Below are 15,665 nucleotides of genomic sequence, written 5' to 3' on the forward strand. Positions count from 1 at the left end.
AAAGCGACTGAACTTGGGCTGGAGGTATCTCAGAAGCTGAGCTATGACACTGGGTTCACCTGGATAATGCAGAAGCTGCAGGAGAGAGGGTGTTTCCATCAGCAGCTTATCTCTGCACACTCAGTTTCCAGACAGGTTCACATCTGGAGCACTGTACTCCTTGCTCATTGTTTTTTCCGTGAGCCAAAGGTCAGCAGCGCTGCTGCAACCTCCCATACCCTGGATGAGCTCTCTGGGGCCTGCTGCTCACACCTGGCACTGATCAGAGGGGTCTGGACCAAAATCAGAATTTATTTTTCCAGAAAATGTCAATTACAGAAATTCACAAAAACGTGCATTAATTCAAAACAAATCTTTTGGCAGAAAGCTATGGAAATCTATATATAATCTCATCAGAAGTCTGCTCTGTGATTAAAAACAGAGAATATACCAAAAAAAGTCCCAACTTGCTCATTAGGAAGCTCAGGACAGGGAGTTGACTGCATTTCCAGTGAGTGTCTGACCTAACACAGGTCCTGGTAAAAACCCAGGCTAGGTCACAATGCCAGAGAAGGCTCAAAGCCATGCAGCCAGCAGAGATGCCTACCTGCAGAAACAGAAACTGCTGCATTAACTCAACATGGAATAAATCAATTAAATCTGTACCCTGGAGCAAGAGTCTGGGGAGTGTCCAGACAAGCCTTAACAAATATTAACTAGCCTGAAGTTAAATACCTCTCTGTAAACTGTCCTACAGACTTTGATATCCTAAGAACCAGAAATTTTTTTCCCAATATAAAATTCCAGGCAAGTGGAGATATGAAAGCAGTTCTTCATACGGATTAACTAGACTGATCATTTAAGCTTGAGCTGCTTCCTAGAGATATTAGGGCCTTCACAAGATTTTTTTTTTTGTGGTTCACTCATAATGAACAGCTGCTCTGGCAACTGCTGGAGTCAGCAGGTACTTCCTGCCCTGAAAAACAGTCATCAATATATCTCAGTACAGAAAATCATACTCTCTTTAAAACAATTCATGATAGGGTTTAGATATCAACTGGCTCCATGCCACGGCCACTCCCTTAAACAATGGTTACACCCTGTATACAGCTAAAAATGAAATAGTTGAAAAGGAAGACATTTTACACGAGTTCCCAGGGTAAAACACATCTGAGAAGCACTGGTCTGGGACTGACATTGTTCTATTGAAAGAATAAATATCTGAGTCCAAATCGTATTTCCTTCACCACCTTCCCAGACTTACACAAGGAGAAAATCCCTCCGAGCTTTCCTTTTATACTTCTGGTGCTCTCCCACAGAATGAAAACCCAGCGTTTTATAAGACTGTACATAAATTAGAATTGCTAAAGATTATGATTTGCCCTTTTGTTAACATCACTGGTAGCACCAGTGAGCCTGTTTGCCAGCTTAGGAGAGGTCTGAAACTCTTTCAATGTTGACTTTAAGCTGAATACAAATATTGAGTGAGCTGCCTGTACACGGAGTCCTCAACCACAGCGATCTCCTCGCGTGGCAATGCTGCTTACAATGCTGCCAGTGAGCCAGGGTGTCAAAACAAACATCATTGTATTAATTGCATCTGTTGATGAACCAGCCCAAGAACAGCCTTGTTTCAATCACTGGCTTTGTAAGACAGCACTGAAATGTTACTGTGAGTGTTGAGATGGATGAGTCAACAGACAAAATACAAAAGCATTTGTAAAGAGAGTCTCGCTGGAGTAATTTGAAAAGCTGCACAGCCACACAAAATGATGGCCTTTATTGACACAGCTTGCTCTTAATAGTCCTTAACCTAGTTTTAAGTTTCAGTTTTGTTTTCTGCAGCCTTTCCAGTCAAGGACAGGCAAACACACAAGTACTGCTACCTTTGCAAAGGTGAAAGATCAGCAGACACATAACTAATCTGAAAATAGTTCAAGAAGTCATGTCAGATACTAATCCTCACTTGGGGAGTTACAAATGGCTCTTCCCTCTATTTTGGAAGCCTTCCTTGACCTTGTGGAGTGAAAGATCTCTCAAACTGCCAGGTAAATATAACACTGGGGCTTAGGGTCAGCCCAAGGCAGGAAGCACTGGCCACACAACCCCAGCCAGACTCTCCTCCTGGTCTTACTGGGCTGAAATCATCTCTGCAGTGTCACGTAAGGTCAGAAGATTCAGGTTACTGAAAGAATGACATTTAAAACCTGATCTCTCTCCCTCTCTCATCCAAAACCATCTGCAACTCATCTTTTAAGGCAGAGATTATTCATTCTGGGGGAATTATCCATTAATCAGTTTTTATCTCCAATCTAGGTCCTCACGCTTGCAGCTAGGTCTGGCAGAGGTTTAGGTTCCTTCCACTCAGAGCAGTCTCCCACTGGACAGATTTTAAAATGCAGTTGATGACAGCTCATGTGCTAAGAAAACCAGCCAACATCATGTAGGTACAGAGTGCTCCAGTAATGAGTCACCTTTACTGGGCTGGGGTTAGTTCTTTACACCTTCATGCCCAGGGAACTGCCATGTGAGGTTTCACACCATCCTGATTTTCTGAAGTAGGTTAGAAGTAAGCAAAACCACACTGCACAACAGAAGGATACAAGGACTCCAGTATTTCCCCCCAAACCACAAGCACAGAGGTCAGCACAGCCTCTGCTCTCGGCACACTTGCTCACTAGCCTGGCTGCTACTCCCTTTGATATTTGTCACAGCCAAGTGTGAAACTCAAGAGAGCACATGGTCAAGTGAGTCAGACCCCCGCATTCTGCAAGTGCTTCTCCCCTACTTATTATAGCTCATCCTCCAGCTCTGCCCTGGGACACCACAGCATTTTCTATCCACTGCTCAATCACAGCAGTTCCTCCAGGTCCTTCCACTCACCAGCACAAAATTCATGTCCATCACCTCCCCACAGGTGACATCCTTGTTCTGCAGGGCCTTCCAAATAAGATGTGCTCTTCATCTGCAGTTATCATGCAAAAATACCCCCATAAAAACCCAGGCAGATAAACTGCCTCGTGCGTTTCACCCAAAGGCCCAGGCAATTACTGCAGAACTTGTAGTTTGCATCAGTAAACACAGATGTAATAGTCTTGGGTTATCTGATTTTCAATTTTGAAGACTACATTAAAACAAAACCAAAGCAAACCAAACTTACCCGGATTTCTCCTGACAAGCAAATTGTTAAACTGGCCCAAAATCATATTTTACCAACTGCAAAAGAGAAATTCAGGAGATTCTTCAGCTGGTATGAATCAGGATAAAAGGCATTTCACAGCTGTAGAAGTGAGAATATTTTGGGAAAAAGAGATGTTTTTAATTCCCTCTAGTTCATTTAATAAATTCTAAACATCATGGCTTAAAATAATCCTGACAGACAAAGCAGGTCAGACCTTCCTATCCAATAGAGTACAACTCTGTACTCACTGCCTCAAAACTATTCTCTACCCTCTCTTGGGTAAAATAGCAGGGATAGAGGGAAAGAAACTGTTTAGACTGAAGAGGAGAAACCTCTACTCAGACCCATTTGTTTTACTCTGCAAGTATTGACAGATGAGTAATGAAAACTTTGCTGCAGACACAGACTGTTCTTCAAGGCAGCATCAGTTAATAAACCACAACCACAGCTGCAAAAATATTAAGGAATTTAACTAAATGACTCCTTCAAGGGCAAAGGATTGCAGGAGGAGCCAGTTTTTGAGCTTTGTTATCATCCCAAAGGTTAAGATCAGAGCATGCAGCATCAACACAAACCAGTGTTACTGTTTTGGACATAAAAGCTTTGAATAACAATTTCATTAAATGTATACAACTGGGTACTAATATTTCTAGTATGACTCTTTTCCATTATGATAATATTTGAAACTTAGTGTACTATGTTGCCAAAGCTTTTAGATGTGAATTATCTCATCTGAAAAGAATTAAATGGCAAAAACAAATTAACAGTAATAATAAAACTAACAGCCTGTTGTTAGCTGTCAGAACCACAGCAGCATCAAGGCTGGAAGAAACCTTCAATATGATCTGATCCAACTGTCAGCCATAATCTCCCCAAAACCACATTCCCAAGAGCCACATCCAGACATCTCCTGAACACTTCCAGAGACAGTGACTCCACCACTTCCCTGGGCAGCTTATTCCAAGGCCTGACCTCTCTTTCAGTGGAAAATCTGAGCCCTCTCGCAGGACAAGCCACGGCAGTGCCTGGCAGCACGGCTGAGAAGGGTGTTCTGCTGGCACTGCAGGCTTGGATCAGGATGCTGACCCACAGCTCATGCACGCTGGGAATGATTTCAGCAGCAGTCGTGCCCACGGTGGATGAGGGAATTTTTTGGTGACATTACCATTAGAGCTCCAACAGAGTGGATAACCAATAGTTCTAACCTTAGGTACAATTATTTATACCAGTCCCAAGTCCTCAGAGAGTTTGGGAAGTATCCAAACAATGACATGAGCAACCAACAACTTTCCAACATCCTTTTTAGTGTTACTAACTCTCTTACACGCCTTGTTGCCAAAAGATCCTCAGGATTCATAGATAAATTCCTCTGCCCAGGGCAAAGGAGGGTTTGGAGCTCGAAGCTTGTGAGGGAATTTTTTGGTGACATTACCATTAGAGCTCCAACAAGAGTGGGTAACCAATGGTTCTAACCTTAGGTACAATTATTTATATCAGTCCCAAGTCCTCAGAGAGTTTGAGAAGTATCCAACGACATGAGCAACCAACAACTTCCATCATCCTTTTTAGTGCTACTAACACTCTTACACACCTTGTTGCCAAAAGATCCTCAGGATTCATAGATAAATTCCTCTGCCCAGGGCAAAGGAGGGTTTGGAGCTCGAAGCTTGGCACTCACCAGGCTGCCAGCCAAATGGAAGCTCAGGGAAATTCTCCTGGGTATCACTTGTGGTGCACCTGATGTCCCCAGGGAGCCCTCCGAGTGAAACACACACCTCACATTTGAGGTCTAATGAAGCAGGTTGTATTTCAGGATAAAATCTAAGAATAAGTGCTGCCAATGAATATTTAGGGAATTTATACAAGTGCTTTCACCCGAGACACACAGGAACAAAACCATCTTTGTTTAAAGCCTACCTGGAAATAGACATAGAGAGTTAACAAGAACCAAATTCTCTCCTGGCATGGTTTTTAAGTATTTCTTTGCCCTGCAATTGTTACCAGGCTTTTATTGGCAACTCATCCTTCACTGCCCTCCATTGGCTCCTCTGAACTGTCTCCAAAACACACATATTTGCTTTCTTCCCCAAAGATTTTGCTTTTCCTTTGCATTCCCCATTCCAGGCTGTTCACAAGTCACGTTTGCCAAATGGCTAGAAACACGGGACAGCTACATTTTCAATTTTGCCATAATGAAGGCCCTATTTGCAGCCTCTCTGATCTCCTCAGCCTTCTTCAGAAAATGTGCAGAAATTTTAAATAAATTTTAATATCATTTCCTCCTCGAAGTTTGACAGAAATTGGCCAGTAAGTCTGAGAGTTGTAGCAGAGGATGGATGAGCTATCACACTGCCTTATGTAAGGATGTTACAGATTAAGGAAGAGAGGTGCAGACAAGGAGCAAACTTATCTCTGAGAGAAGTGCCAAGTTATGCATGAAGACTCACTGGTTCTTCTCTAAAGGGATTTTGAGCACCTGAATAGCACAAAACTGGTCAGAGCTGAGAGTGCCAGCTCATGTACTTTACACACCATTCCTTAAATTCGCTCCATCATTTTAACAGGGTGGTTCCACAATGTTCCAAAGTGTTTCTCCTATAAAATACCATCCCAGACAGAGCAGGGGACAGAAGTGCCACCAATTCCAATGATGAAGAGCAAACAGTTACACACATAAAAAGAACAGAAAAACTAAGCTGAAAACAGAGAAACTCCCCACCTCAGTTTGTCAGTTATGTTCTAGGTATTGCTTATAACGATACAAGATTATGGGTTTTTTTTTAAGTCGTGTGACTTTCAGATGCACAATGCTTTTGGGTACTACAAATTTTTCCCACACAGCAGCTCTGGAGAAGCAATTCCAAGCAGTAAAAGTTAAACTCAACCCCTGCACTGCTCTTACCATGCTCTGTCAAAAATCTGGCATCAGCCTTAACATCTGATTTCATGTGACCTTTCAAGGGTATTTATACAAACAAACCACCTCCTGCACAAACCAGTGCTCTACATTTTCTGCAAATCCCTGGAAATTCATAGATGAGTTCTAACTAAACCTTTTGGCAGAATTCCCTAGTAACTCAAATGTATTATTCTTATATATAATTCTACTAAGAAAAGTAGAAAATGTAGACTTAAAAAAATTAAGATGGAAAATACATATCCAAAAAGGAATATTTAATTTTCTTGTATATGAAAGCTGCAGCACACATCACTGTCAACTGTGAAATGCAAAGCTGCATTAAGCATTACAAAGGGAAAAAAAAGGGCAAAATGCTCAAAATGACAAAGTTAATATAGTTAGAGCACCACTGAAAGGATCATAAAACACCCAAGAAAAACTGTGTTTAAACAGTATTGTCCTGCTAACTGAACCCACTGTCAGATGGATTCACTGAGCTCTGCTCTCAAGAATTGATTGGAATGTACTCTACAACCAGAACTGCAATATTGATCTCCCTGGGTGCCCTTTGTGATGTTTGGTTCGTAAAGGAAACTTTCTAAAAATGGAATTAATTCCTGAGGCTACTGTAGAATCTCTTGGGCAGCACAGACAGGACCCAAAAAAACCCATCTAAAGGTAAGGGATAAAACAATATGTGCTGTACATTTGGAACACATTGTTTTGGTTCCCATTTTAATTATTAAAGACTCCCTGCAAAGTACAGCTGAATGGATACAGAACTATTTATTCGGTCTCCCAGTAAAATTCTATCAAGGTTTAATCAACCAACCAAGCTGCAGTATCTGCTTCCTTCAATCTTACCAGCTGTGAGTAACTATTCTTTGATTTTAACCTCCACTGATTTTTTTCTTTTCTTTCCAGAAGCCTGAAAAAGAAAATTCTCATGAATTTTCTTTCAAACCCCAAGATTTTGTACACGTCAGGGATGAAATTAAAGATCTTGTTTAGAATATAAATGGGACTGGTTCAGTGAATATGTTAAGCACTCAACAAAGGGCATCCCCCCATGAAGCCTTCAGAGAGAAAGAATGAGAGCATGAGAGTGCAAGCAAGCTTTAACCTCTCTCCCTGGGCAGAATAATGGATTAGGATTTCCTCAGAGGAACTGATGGCCATGCCAAGATGTTAACTTGCATCACAAAGTGCACAGGATTTTCATGGCACCATAAAAACTCTACCCAAAGCAGCAGACACTGTCACCCAGGTAAAGTAAGACAATGCAAAACATGTGGTTTTTTCAATTCAAAAAGCCTCATTTCTATAATTAAGAAATCTCTTCTCCAGTGCCACCTGTGCTCATTCGACCCTCAGAATGGTTATAAAATGGGAACCAAAAAATTACTTAGAATATAGCTCTTTTCAATGCTCAGATCTTTTAGATACTTTCCTAAATATGATACAATAGAAAGGAGGTGTAGGAGAACCAGCCCTCCCAAATACTGTGAATATTGTACCTCCCACAACACCAAGTGAACACCCTGATACAGGCTTTTCCCTCTACTTGTCTCTATCCACTTCTCCCTTGCTTTCACAAGGAAACATTATCTTATAAACCCCACAGGTGAGCTGTGCTAGCAGCTCAAACAGCAGAGGGATTTAACATGAAGAGTCTGTTTCCAAGCTGGAGAGCTTCCACTGAAATATGCAACCCAAATAAAAGCAGATCAATAATGTGATCCATCAGCCTTCTCAGGCTGCTTCGCAGAACATGTGAGGACATCATTTCTCTCTCACACAGATGAAATTGTTTGCTCTGTCACTGCCAGTGTCAGACACCTTAAAAAGAGATTGGAGATGTATTTTTAAGAGTGGATGCTGTGGGTCAGAAATAAAGCTGTAATTTGTCAGGATGCAGTAAAACGTGAACAGCACAACTGCAGAACATTCCTTTGGCAGCACGTCCCAACCTGCAGGATTCCTGCAGCTTTTCCGGATTGCTGAAATTCATCTTCTGTCTCTCTGCCTTGGAACAGACCCCATGAAAGCCGTTGGGAACGTCCTCCTTGCCTGATTTCCCCCTCTGCCATCCGTCTTGTCCTCTCCTCTCTGCTCTCCTCGCACGCAACCCAGCCCCTGCTCCCTCCTCTCCCATCACTGGTGGGTTGGGCATCCTCTCAATTTTCTCATCTCTCAACCCATTCCATCAACATGTGATGCTCCTTTTTCCTTCTCTGGCCACCTTTTTATTCACCTTGGAGTGCTGAGGCTGCAAATTCAAACTTGCAAAGACAATAAATCTAGTTTTCCTCCAACCTGTTCTCCCTTTTCCTCTGATTTCAAGCCCTGAGAGTGACATGCTGTTCTCCCTTACCATCCACTCATCCCATTATGTTCTACAATATTTCTCAACTGTAACCAAATTTTAGTTATTTAGAAAAAAATTACAAATAACCAAGCTAATATCCTCGCAATAGCTATGTGATTTTAATACTCTTTCCATGACACTGGCTGAATCCCATAGTCATATGCTAACAAACAAAAAAGGAAAAATGTAACTCCAAAGCAGAATTTTTCAAGTATTCAGGCACTTACAGCATAATAAATTTTCAATTCTTTTCAGAGAGAAAAGCCTATTCTGTCACAAATCTGAGAAGCTGAAGGAGCCCTCTCCATGCATAGGATTTTTCTCCAGATAATGTAATGTCTCCACAGACAGACTACAAGCTGGAAGGATTCATTTCATGCTAAGCAACAGTACACAGAGGACAAGAGCTTCCCAAACTAGCAAGAGATTCCAAATCTCGAGTTCAGCAGAAAAAATGTTGTGACTATATGCCTTGGAAAACTGAACAAGTTATATCCACTCCATGTATTCAAACTATGCAAAATGATGGGTGTGGTGAGGAGGGGGAGAGAGGAAGGAGGCTATTAAATCACCTTACCTGTAATTCTGACATGTAATTTGTTATTTTTAATATACAACATAGTTTCAGGTGTTTTATCTGGCACAAAGACAGAAAATGTTCTTTATCATCTTACCTTTGCTGGGGTACAAGGGATCTTCCAAACTGGGTGCTACGGTAACAAACAACTCCAGCTGCCATTAGCTCAACTGAGAGCTACCTATAATACACATAAACGACTGAGTGACTGAATTAAACCTGATTAGCCATCAAATGCCTCTGCCAAGGAAGGGACAACATCTCTCCAGCTTCTTTAAAATGAAGTTTAGAAAATTAACTCCTTGTGTTCCTTCACTTGCAGTTCAAATGCTATGGGATTCTGGATGGAATGCTCTCCTTCCAAGGATTTTTAAGTCACCAGCAAAGCTCATTTTGCCAATTCTACCCTCAAGCTTTCCACTTTGGAATAAATAAAGTCTTAATGTATATTTCCTTTAAAAAAAAAGACTACACCTTTGCATTAGAATCTATCTGCACCTACAATAGAGTTACTAGAGCATCAACTGCAATTCAAAACTTCCAAAAATATGAACAAAACCCCAGGGAAACCTGAAAGAGGAGTTACAGATTGACTCCCTTCCCTAGAAACAAACACCCAGATTTCTTCCACTCAGGTAATACATTGCAGCAAGCAAAGCCACACAAGTGAATCAAGAGATCTAAATGAGGGGTATTTGTTTTACCATCTTGACTGACAGTGAACTTCCACTCCTCTCTCTGCCTGCCAGGAGGTTAGCAAGGGCCAGTGAGTTACCACCACATAAAAATCACAACCAAGAGATATATTTAGTCACTGTGGTTCAAGGAAAACTATTGCTTACACTGAAAATAAATCTAACAATTGTTTCCAGTTTCTGATTTTCACTGACTAAGGCACAACCCAGCTGCTTCACATTCCAGTAGCCTTCAGCTGTCTTTTTTCTCCACTCCTTGCCCACTTCCTTCTTACAACTGCTAAGACCATCTCAATCCTGCAGCAGTTATCCCACAGGCTACGTTTTGGAACACACCACCTGTCAACCTACAATGGCTTATGAAAGATGCCAAATTCTGCTCCTTGTGCCACTTTGTAGAAACCAGTGATCGTCTTGTACCTGTGTTTTACCTCTACACAAAACTAGCCTGAGTGGTGGATGCTGTTTAAAGAAGTCACAGTGAAACACACGTGGGATGTCTCTATGGGAGCAGCACACAGGAGGAAACAGGAGGTGCTAAAAGCCTGACTAAGGAAGAATTGGAACTGAACTACCTTTGGGGTTGAGAAGTAAGTTTTTTGAAGGGTCTCATTTTCAGATTTGCATGTAACTCCTACTTGGCTTGAAAACCATCGGCAGAGAAGCACTTAAGCTGGTCAACTGCAAAATTTTCTAACCCGAAACACCTCACTTGGTATTGAGAAATATGGTACAGCTGTGAATGCACAACAGAACTGAGAGAGTCCTGCCTAGTAACCCACCTAAGCATGACAGACAAAGAGAAACTGCATCAAACTGTACAGGTATATAAAACAGGCAGGCTAATTTCCATAAAATGATCCAAGGCATGATGACAGTTCAAAACATACCCCCTGCAAAAACAAAATCTCCAGGAAACTTCACATTTGTACAAAAACATTTGCAGATGAACAATTCAGGATCACATAAACTGGCATGAAGGACTCCAGATAGAACATTAAGATGGGAATAATGTGACCTCCTGAATTGTTTCTTCAATTTTGTAATTTCAGACCATTAAATTCCTACAACGATGGGAATAATGTGACCTCCTGAATTGTTTCTTCAATTTTGTAATTTTCTTAAGAACAGAGTTCTCCTGGAATTACCCCTAGATGTTTATCCCACCAGTGCTAAAGGCTGAGCATTTGAGGTGAATTTGCTCATCAGGCAAGTGCTTATGAGTAAAAGGTAAAGCCAACAGTGTTTTTGGTCTACTGGGAATAAACACATCCCATTGAGTCTTGAGCAGAACACAGATGACTGCCTGCACTCCAGGTAGCTAACACCTGAAACAGCTCTCTCAAACACCCTTTAGCAGGCAGCTATTGGAAAAGCAAGTTCACAAGGGAAATGAAAACCCTGAAAGAAATAACAAGACTAAGAGTGCAAACACCAAGTAGAATAAACCTTCAAAATATGGCACCCATATGTTCTTTGGTTTCAATAAAAGGGCATTTTTGACTTGTTTCACGACAAGCTTTTGGTTCAGAGCTGATGGTGTCTAATTCCTCCCTTACTCTCCCTGAATGATGGAGAGTAGCTGAATTCCCTGCAGCACGTAATCCATCAGGTAAATAAAAACAGGAATTCGTGCATCGCCATGGTAACAGGAAACCAAAGCAGAATCTGTGACCTTTTCTGCTCTTTCTTGGCATCTCTATTTTGGATTTCACATCAAAAAAGGAGAGAGCAAATATTTTCTGAAAATGAAGACAAAAAGTCACAGTTCTGGAGTAAAGAGAAGCCAGTGGCCATTCCTTCTCTTCAAGCCAAGGAGGGCTCTGCTTTGGAAAACTGTCTGGAATTCTCCTGATGGGAGCCTAACAAAGCAGGGGCTCTAACACTAGCAAACCCCACATACACCACCTTCTCCTACACTACCAGATGGCTGCCCTTCACTCCAGAGCAGAGCTCTGAATTGCTCTACAGTGACCCTTCTGTTGATTAAACAGCAGCACTGAGAGGCTCCAGAGGGAGCCTTGTCTGCTCTTCCCTCATGGACAGGATGGAAGCTGTTATCTCTAATCATTTCTTATTGTTTTTTATTGAGTGCCAACAAGGTGTTTCAGTTAAGGACCCAGGGAGCAGATGTATGAGGGTCTCTGGGGGTCTAACCCTGCAAGGGGTTAACACATTTCTTCCAGCAGCCTGTCTAGATGGACACACAAGTTAAACCAAAGCCCACTCCAAAGTTTGTCACCATGGCTTGTGACCAGGCAATAGTCTATTTTATTTATAACATAATGCATGAATTTCTGTCCTCGTGAGAAAAAATAAATACAAATGTACACGAATGCACAGACCTTGGACCTCACGGCATTTGTTTCATGAGTCTGTATCCTTTGTTCTGCTACTGTACACGTTTTGACAAACATTACCCCTGAGTGGCTGTGGTGTCACAGGCTGTGTTTATTCGGTGACGCTATTAACCAAACTGTTTGTGTCAATCAGAAGTTCAAACACACAGAAACAGAGATGGAGACACTCCTGTTCTGGAACAGCTGGCTCCCAGCCTTCCTCTCCTGTCTCTTCTCCTCCCATTTATATTTGGACTGGATTTTTTTTTTTTAATATCCTTCCTAAAGAAATGAAAGTACAAGCAGTTGAAAGATGACAGATTCCCAGATTCATAGTTTCTTCTGTTCAGCAAATCATCACTGTGATAGACATCTACTAGAACAAATGTCTCTGCATCAGTGCTTCTCCCACTGCATGTTCCAACTGCACACTCCCAGCACCGACCTGGGGATGGATCTTGCACGATCCTTGAATTCTTCAGTGGGAGCTCAGTGTGGCTGGTCTCTAGGTTGTGCAGAGCATGACTTTTATATGATATTTTATTGCTATTATATGATATTTTATATGGCATTTTATATGGTATTTATATTTATATGGTATTTCTTGGCCTCTCTGTTCTATTGTTTATGGAACCATGCTGAGCTTGTGTGTGTCTCCAGAGTCATCTTCCTGTGCCTGAACTCCTCACGCTGTCTCTCTGGTGTGGAGCTCTATTTACTATTCTCCCAGGGTTATTTACTGCACGCGAATAAACAAAACGTGATCACTTATTTATACGTCTGTAATTACTGTCTACAGTTACTAAATCCCAAGCCAAATTCACCTCCAGCATAAACAAGTGGCAATTATTCCAGAGCTGGCCCGAGGTCTGTGTACTCTGCTAACACCTTCCCTGCTCGCTGGAGTAAGGGACCAGCATGGAAAAGCTCAGCAGGAGCAAAGCTACGCTGGGATCCTCTGAAAGGGACGGTGCACGGGATTAACCTGCGATATTCCTGGAGTAACATTCGTCCCCTGATGCGGGGCACACACTTGTCAGACAGTAACTCAGCGCGAAGAGCTGGAAGCACGCCGAGGTGCTGCACGGAGAAGCGGCTGGCAGGCTGCTCATCCCCCGGGGCCGCCGCAGAGCACACGGAGCACACCAGGCTGCGATGAGCACAGCCAGAAGGCGATGCTACCGACCGCATCCTTGGAACCGGGGATCCTTCCTGCATCCCTGGCTGCTGTCCTGGGAAGCCTGGATGCTCCACACAGCCCTACTCGGGCTGCTGCCCTGCGTTGCCCAGGAGGAGACAGCCGAGATATTCCCCACAATGAAATATACAAAACAGCATCGATTTCTCTCTGCTAATTAAACGCAGCATAATTAAACTACGTAACTTCGCTGCTTGATTTGCACAACACTAATTGAATCTTTAAGCGTACTACTCCCACTACAGAGAAAAACAGGGTCATTCAACCATCTAAAGTGACAACTGAGAACCAGGCACGACTCCAGAAGCACAGAGAGACAATATGATCCGTGCTTGAGCGTTTCCTTGTGAGAGCTGCAGGAACCCCAGCAGCCTCCCCTGGCTCCGGCTCTCGTGAGCACCCCAGGCAAAGGGGAAGAGGGAGGAAAAAACCTGCAAGTTCCCTCTGACATTTGCCCACGGACTCGTCTTTTCTCATCCTGCACGAACACCAGGAGAGGAAAGTTGGGAGAAGTTGAAATTAATCATTGCGCCTAGGCCCCAAAGCGCTGCAGCGCCCGGCTGGGCTGATGCTCGGCTGCACGGCAAGGACAGAATGGGTGCGAGAACGTAAAAATTAAAATAAAGGAACTAGGGGGGAAAAGAGGACAACAACGAGGAAAAAGGAAAACGCGGAGGAGACACAAAGCCCGAGCCAAACAGCGCCCGGGCACGGCAGGAGCAGCTCCCGGGAGGACGCGCAGAGCATCCCCCGCGGCCCCGGGCCCAGCCCCGGCCCGGGCCCCGCCGGCCGCCCGCGCTGTCAGGAGCCCCCGGGGGAGCCTCGCCGGGCGCGGGGCGCGGCTGCTCCCCGGGGCGGGCGGCGAGCGCGGCCGCCCCGGCGCGTCCCCGCCTCCCGCGCTGCCCGCGGGCCTGCCGGCGCTCACCTGCTTTCTCGATCTTGCCGGACATGTCGGAGCCGGCGCTCGGCGCTCAGGCCCGGCGGCGCACGGAGCCGGCCGAGGGGCTGCCGGGCTCCCGCTGCTGCCGGCCGCGATGCGGGAGCGGCTCCAGCGGCGGCCGTGGAGCTGCGCCCGCCCCCTGCGGGGCTCCCGCCGCGCACGCCCAGCGCCCGGCGCCGCCTCCCGGCCACAAAGGGAACCGCGGGGCGGGGCCGGCGGCGGGGCGGGCACGGACTGCCGGGATCCCGGGATGGGCATCGGGATCGAGGGATGGAACCCCGGCATAGGCATCGGGATCGCGGGATGGGCATCGGGATCGAGGGATGGGCATCGGGATCCTACGATGGAACCCTGGGATGGGCATCGGGATCGCGGGATGGAACCCCGGGATGGGCATCGGGATCGAGGGATGGAACCCCGGCATAGGCATCGGGATCGCGGGATGGGCATCGGGATCGAGGGATGGGCATCGGGATCGAGGGATGGGCATCGGGATCCTACGATGGAACCCTGGGATGGGCATCGGGATCGCGGGATGGAACCCCGGGATGGGCATCGGGATCGAGGGATGGAACCCCGGCATAGGCATCGGGATCGCGGGATGGGCATCGGGATCGAGGGATGGGCATCGGGATCGCGGCATGGGCATCGGGATCGAGGGAGGGGCATTGGGATCGAGGGATAGAACCCTGGGATGGGCATCGGGATCCCGGCGTGGGCATTGGGATTGAGGAATGGGCACCGGGAGAGGAATGGGCACCGGGATAGGAATGGGCATTGGGATCTTGGGATGGGCATCAGGATCCTTGAATGGACATCTGGATCCTGGGATGAGGATCAGAATCCCAGGATGGGCATCAGGATCCAGGGATGAGGACTAGAATCCTGGGATGAGGATCAGAATCCCGGAGTGGGCATCAGGATCCAGGGATGTGTCTGGCTGGGAAGAACCGCAGCGGGTCCGACCTCCTGCTCAAGGAGGGTCATGTCAGCACACGGCACAGGACAGGTCTGGGACGGCTCTGGTGAGGGACACTCCACACCCTTCCTTGTCTCTGTTCCAGTGTGTGGTCATTGCATAGGAAGTCCGTCCTCGTGTCCAGGTGGAACTTTGGTGTGCATCAGTTTCTGCCCGTTTCCTCATGTCTGAGTGGTTGGCTCAGGAAGAGCTTGGCTGCATCTTCTTGGCATCCCCCTTTAAATACTTACACACATTAGTGTGGTCTCTTCTCGAGGCTGAACAGCCCCAACTCCATCAGTCTTTTCCTAGGAAGCAAGGTGGTTTTCCCCCCAAATGCAATCCTCGGGATGCACGGCTGGAAGGAGCAGGGACTCCCATCCTGAGCTGTCCGGGGATGTCCTGCTAATGCTTCTGACCCTTCAGCCTCTCCTCAGGCCTCACAGGTTCTGCCTTTTTCCAAATTCACTGCCATGGCAGAATCTTTCTTTTGGAGCAGTCAGCAGCAGAATTAAAACTAATCAATTACAA

The 15,665-nt window shown here is 45.1% G+C and overlaps 1 protein-coding gene across 5 annotated transcripts in view; it reads right to left on the minus strand.

Moving 5' to 3' along the window:
• The window catches only part of RAPGEF1 (Rap guanine nucleotide exchange factor 1), an 84,810-nt gene extending 70,497 nt beyond the window's left edge, over nucleotides 1-14,313 (minus strand). For all 5 annotated transcript variants that reach the window (XM_041406412.1, XM_041406411.1, XM_041406409.1 and 2 more), the window contains exon 1: nucleotides 14,162-14,313. In XM_041406412.1, coding sequence (XP_041262346.1) covers nucleotides 14,162-14,186 — 25 coding nt within the window. In that variant the 5' untranslated portion in view covers nucleotides 14,187-14,313. The remainder of the gene's footprint in view (nucleotides 1-14,161) is intronic.
• Nucleotides 14,314-15,665: the final 1,352 nt, after the last annotated feature.

Source organism: Onychostruthus taczanowskii, unplaced genomic scaffold (assembly GCF_017590055.1).
Source record: "Onychostruthus taczanowskii isolate IOZ18803 unplaced genomic scaffold, ASM1759005v1 scaffold25, whole genome shotgun sequence".
NCBI lineage: Eukaryota > Metazoa > Chordata > Aves > Passeriformes > Passeridae > Onychostruthus > Onychostruthus taczanowskii.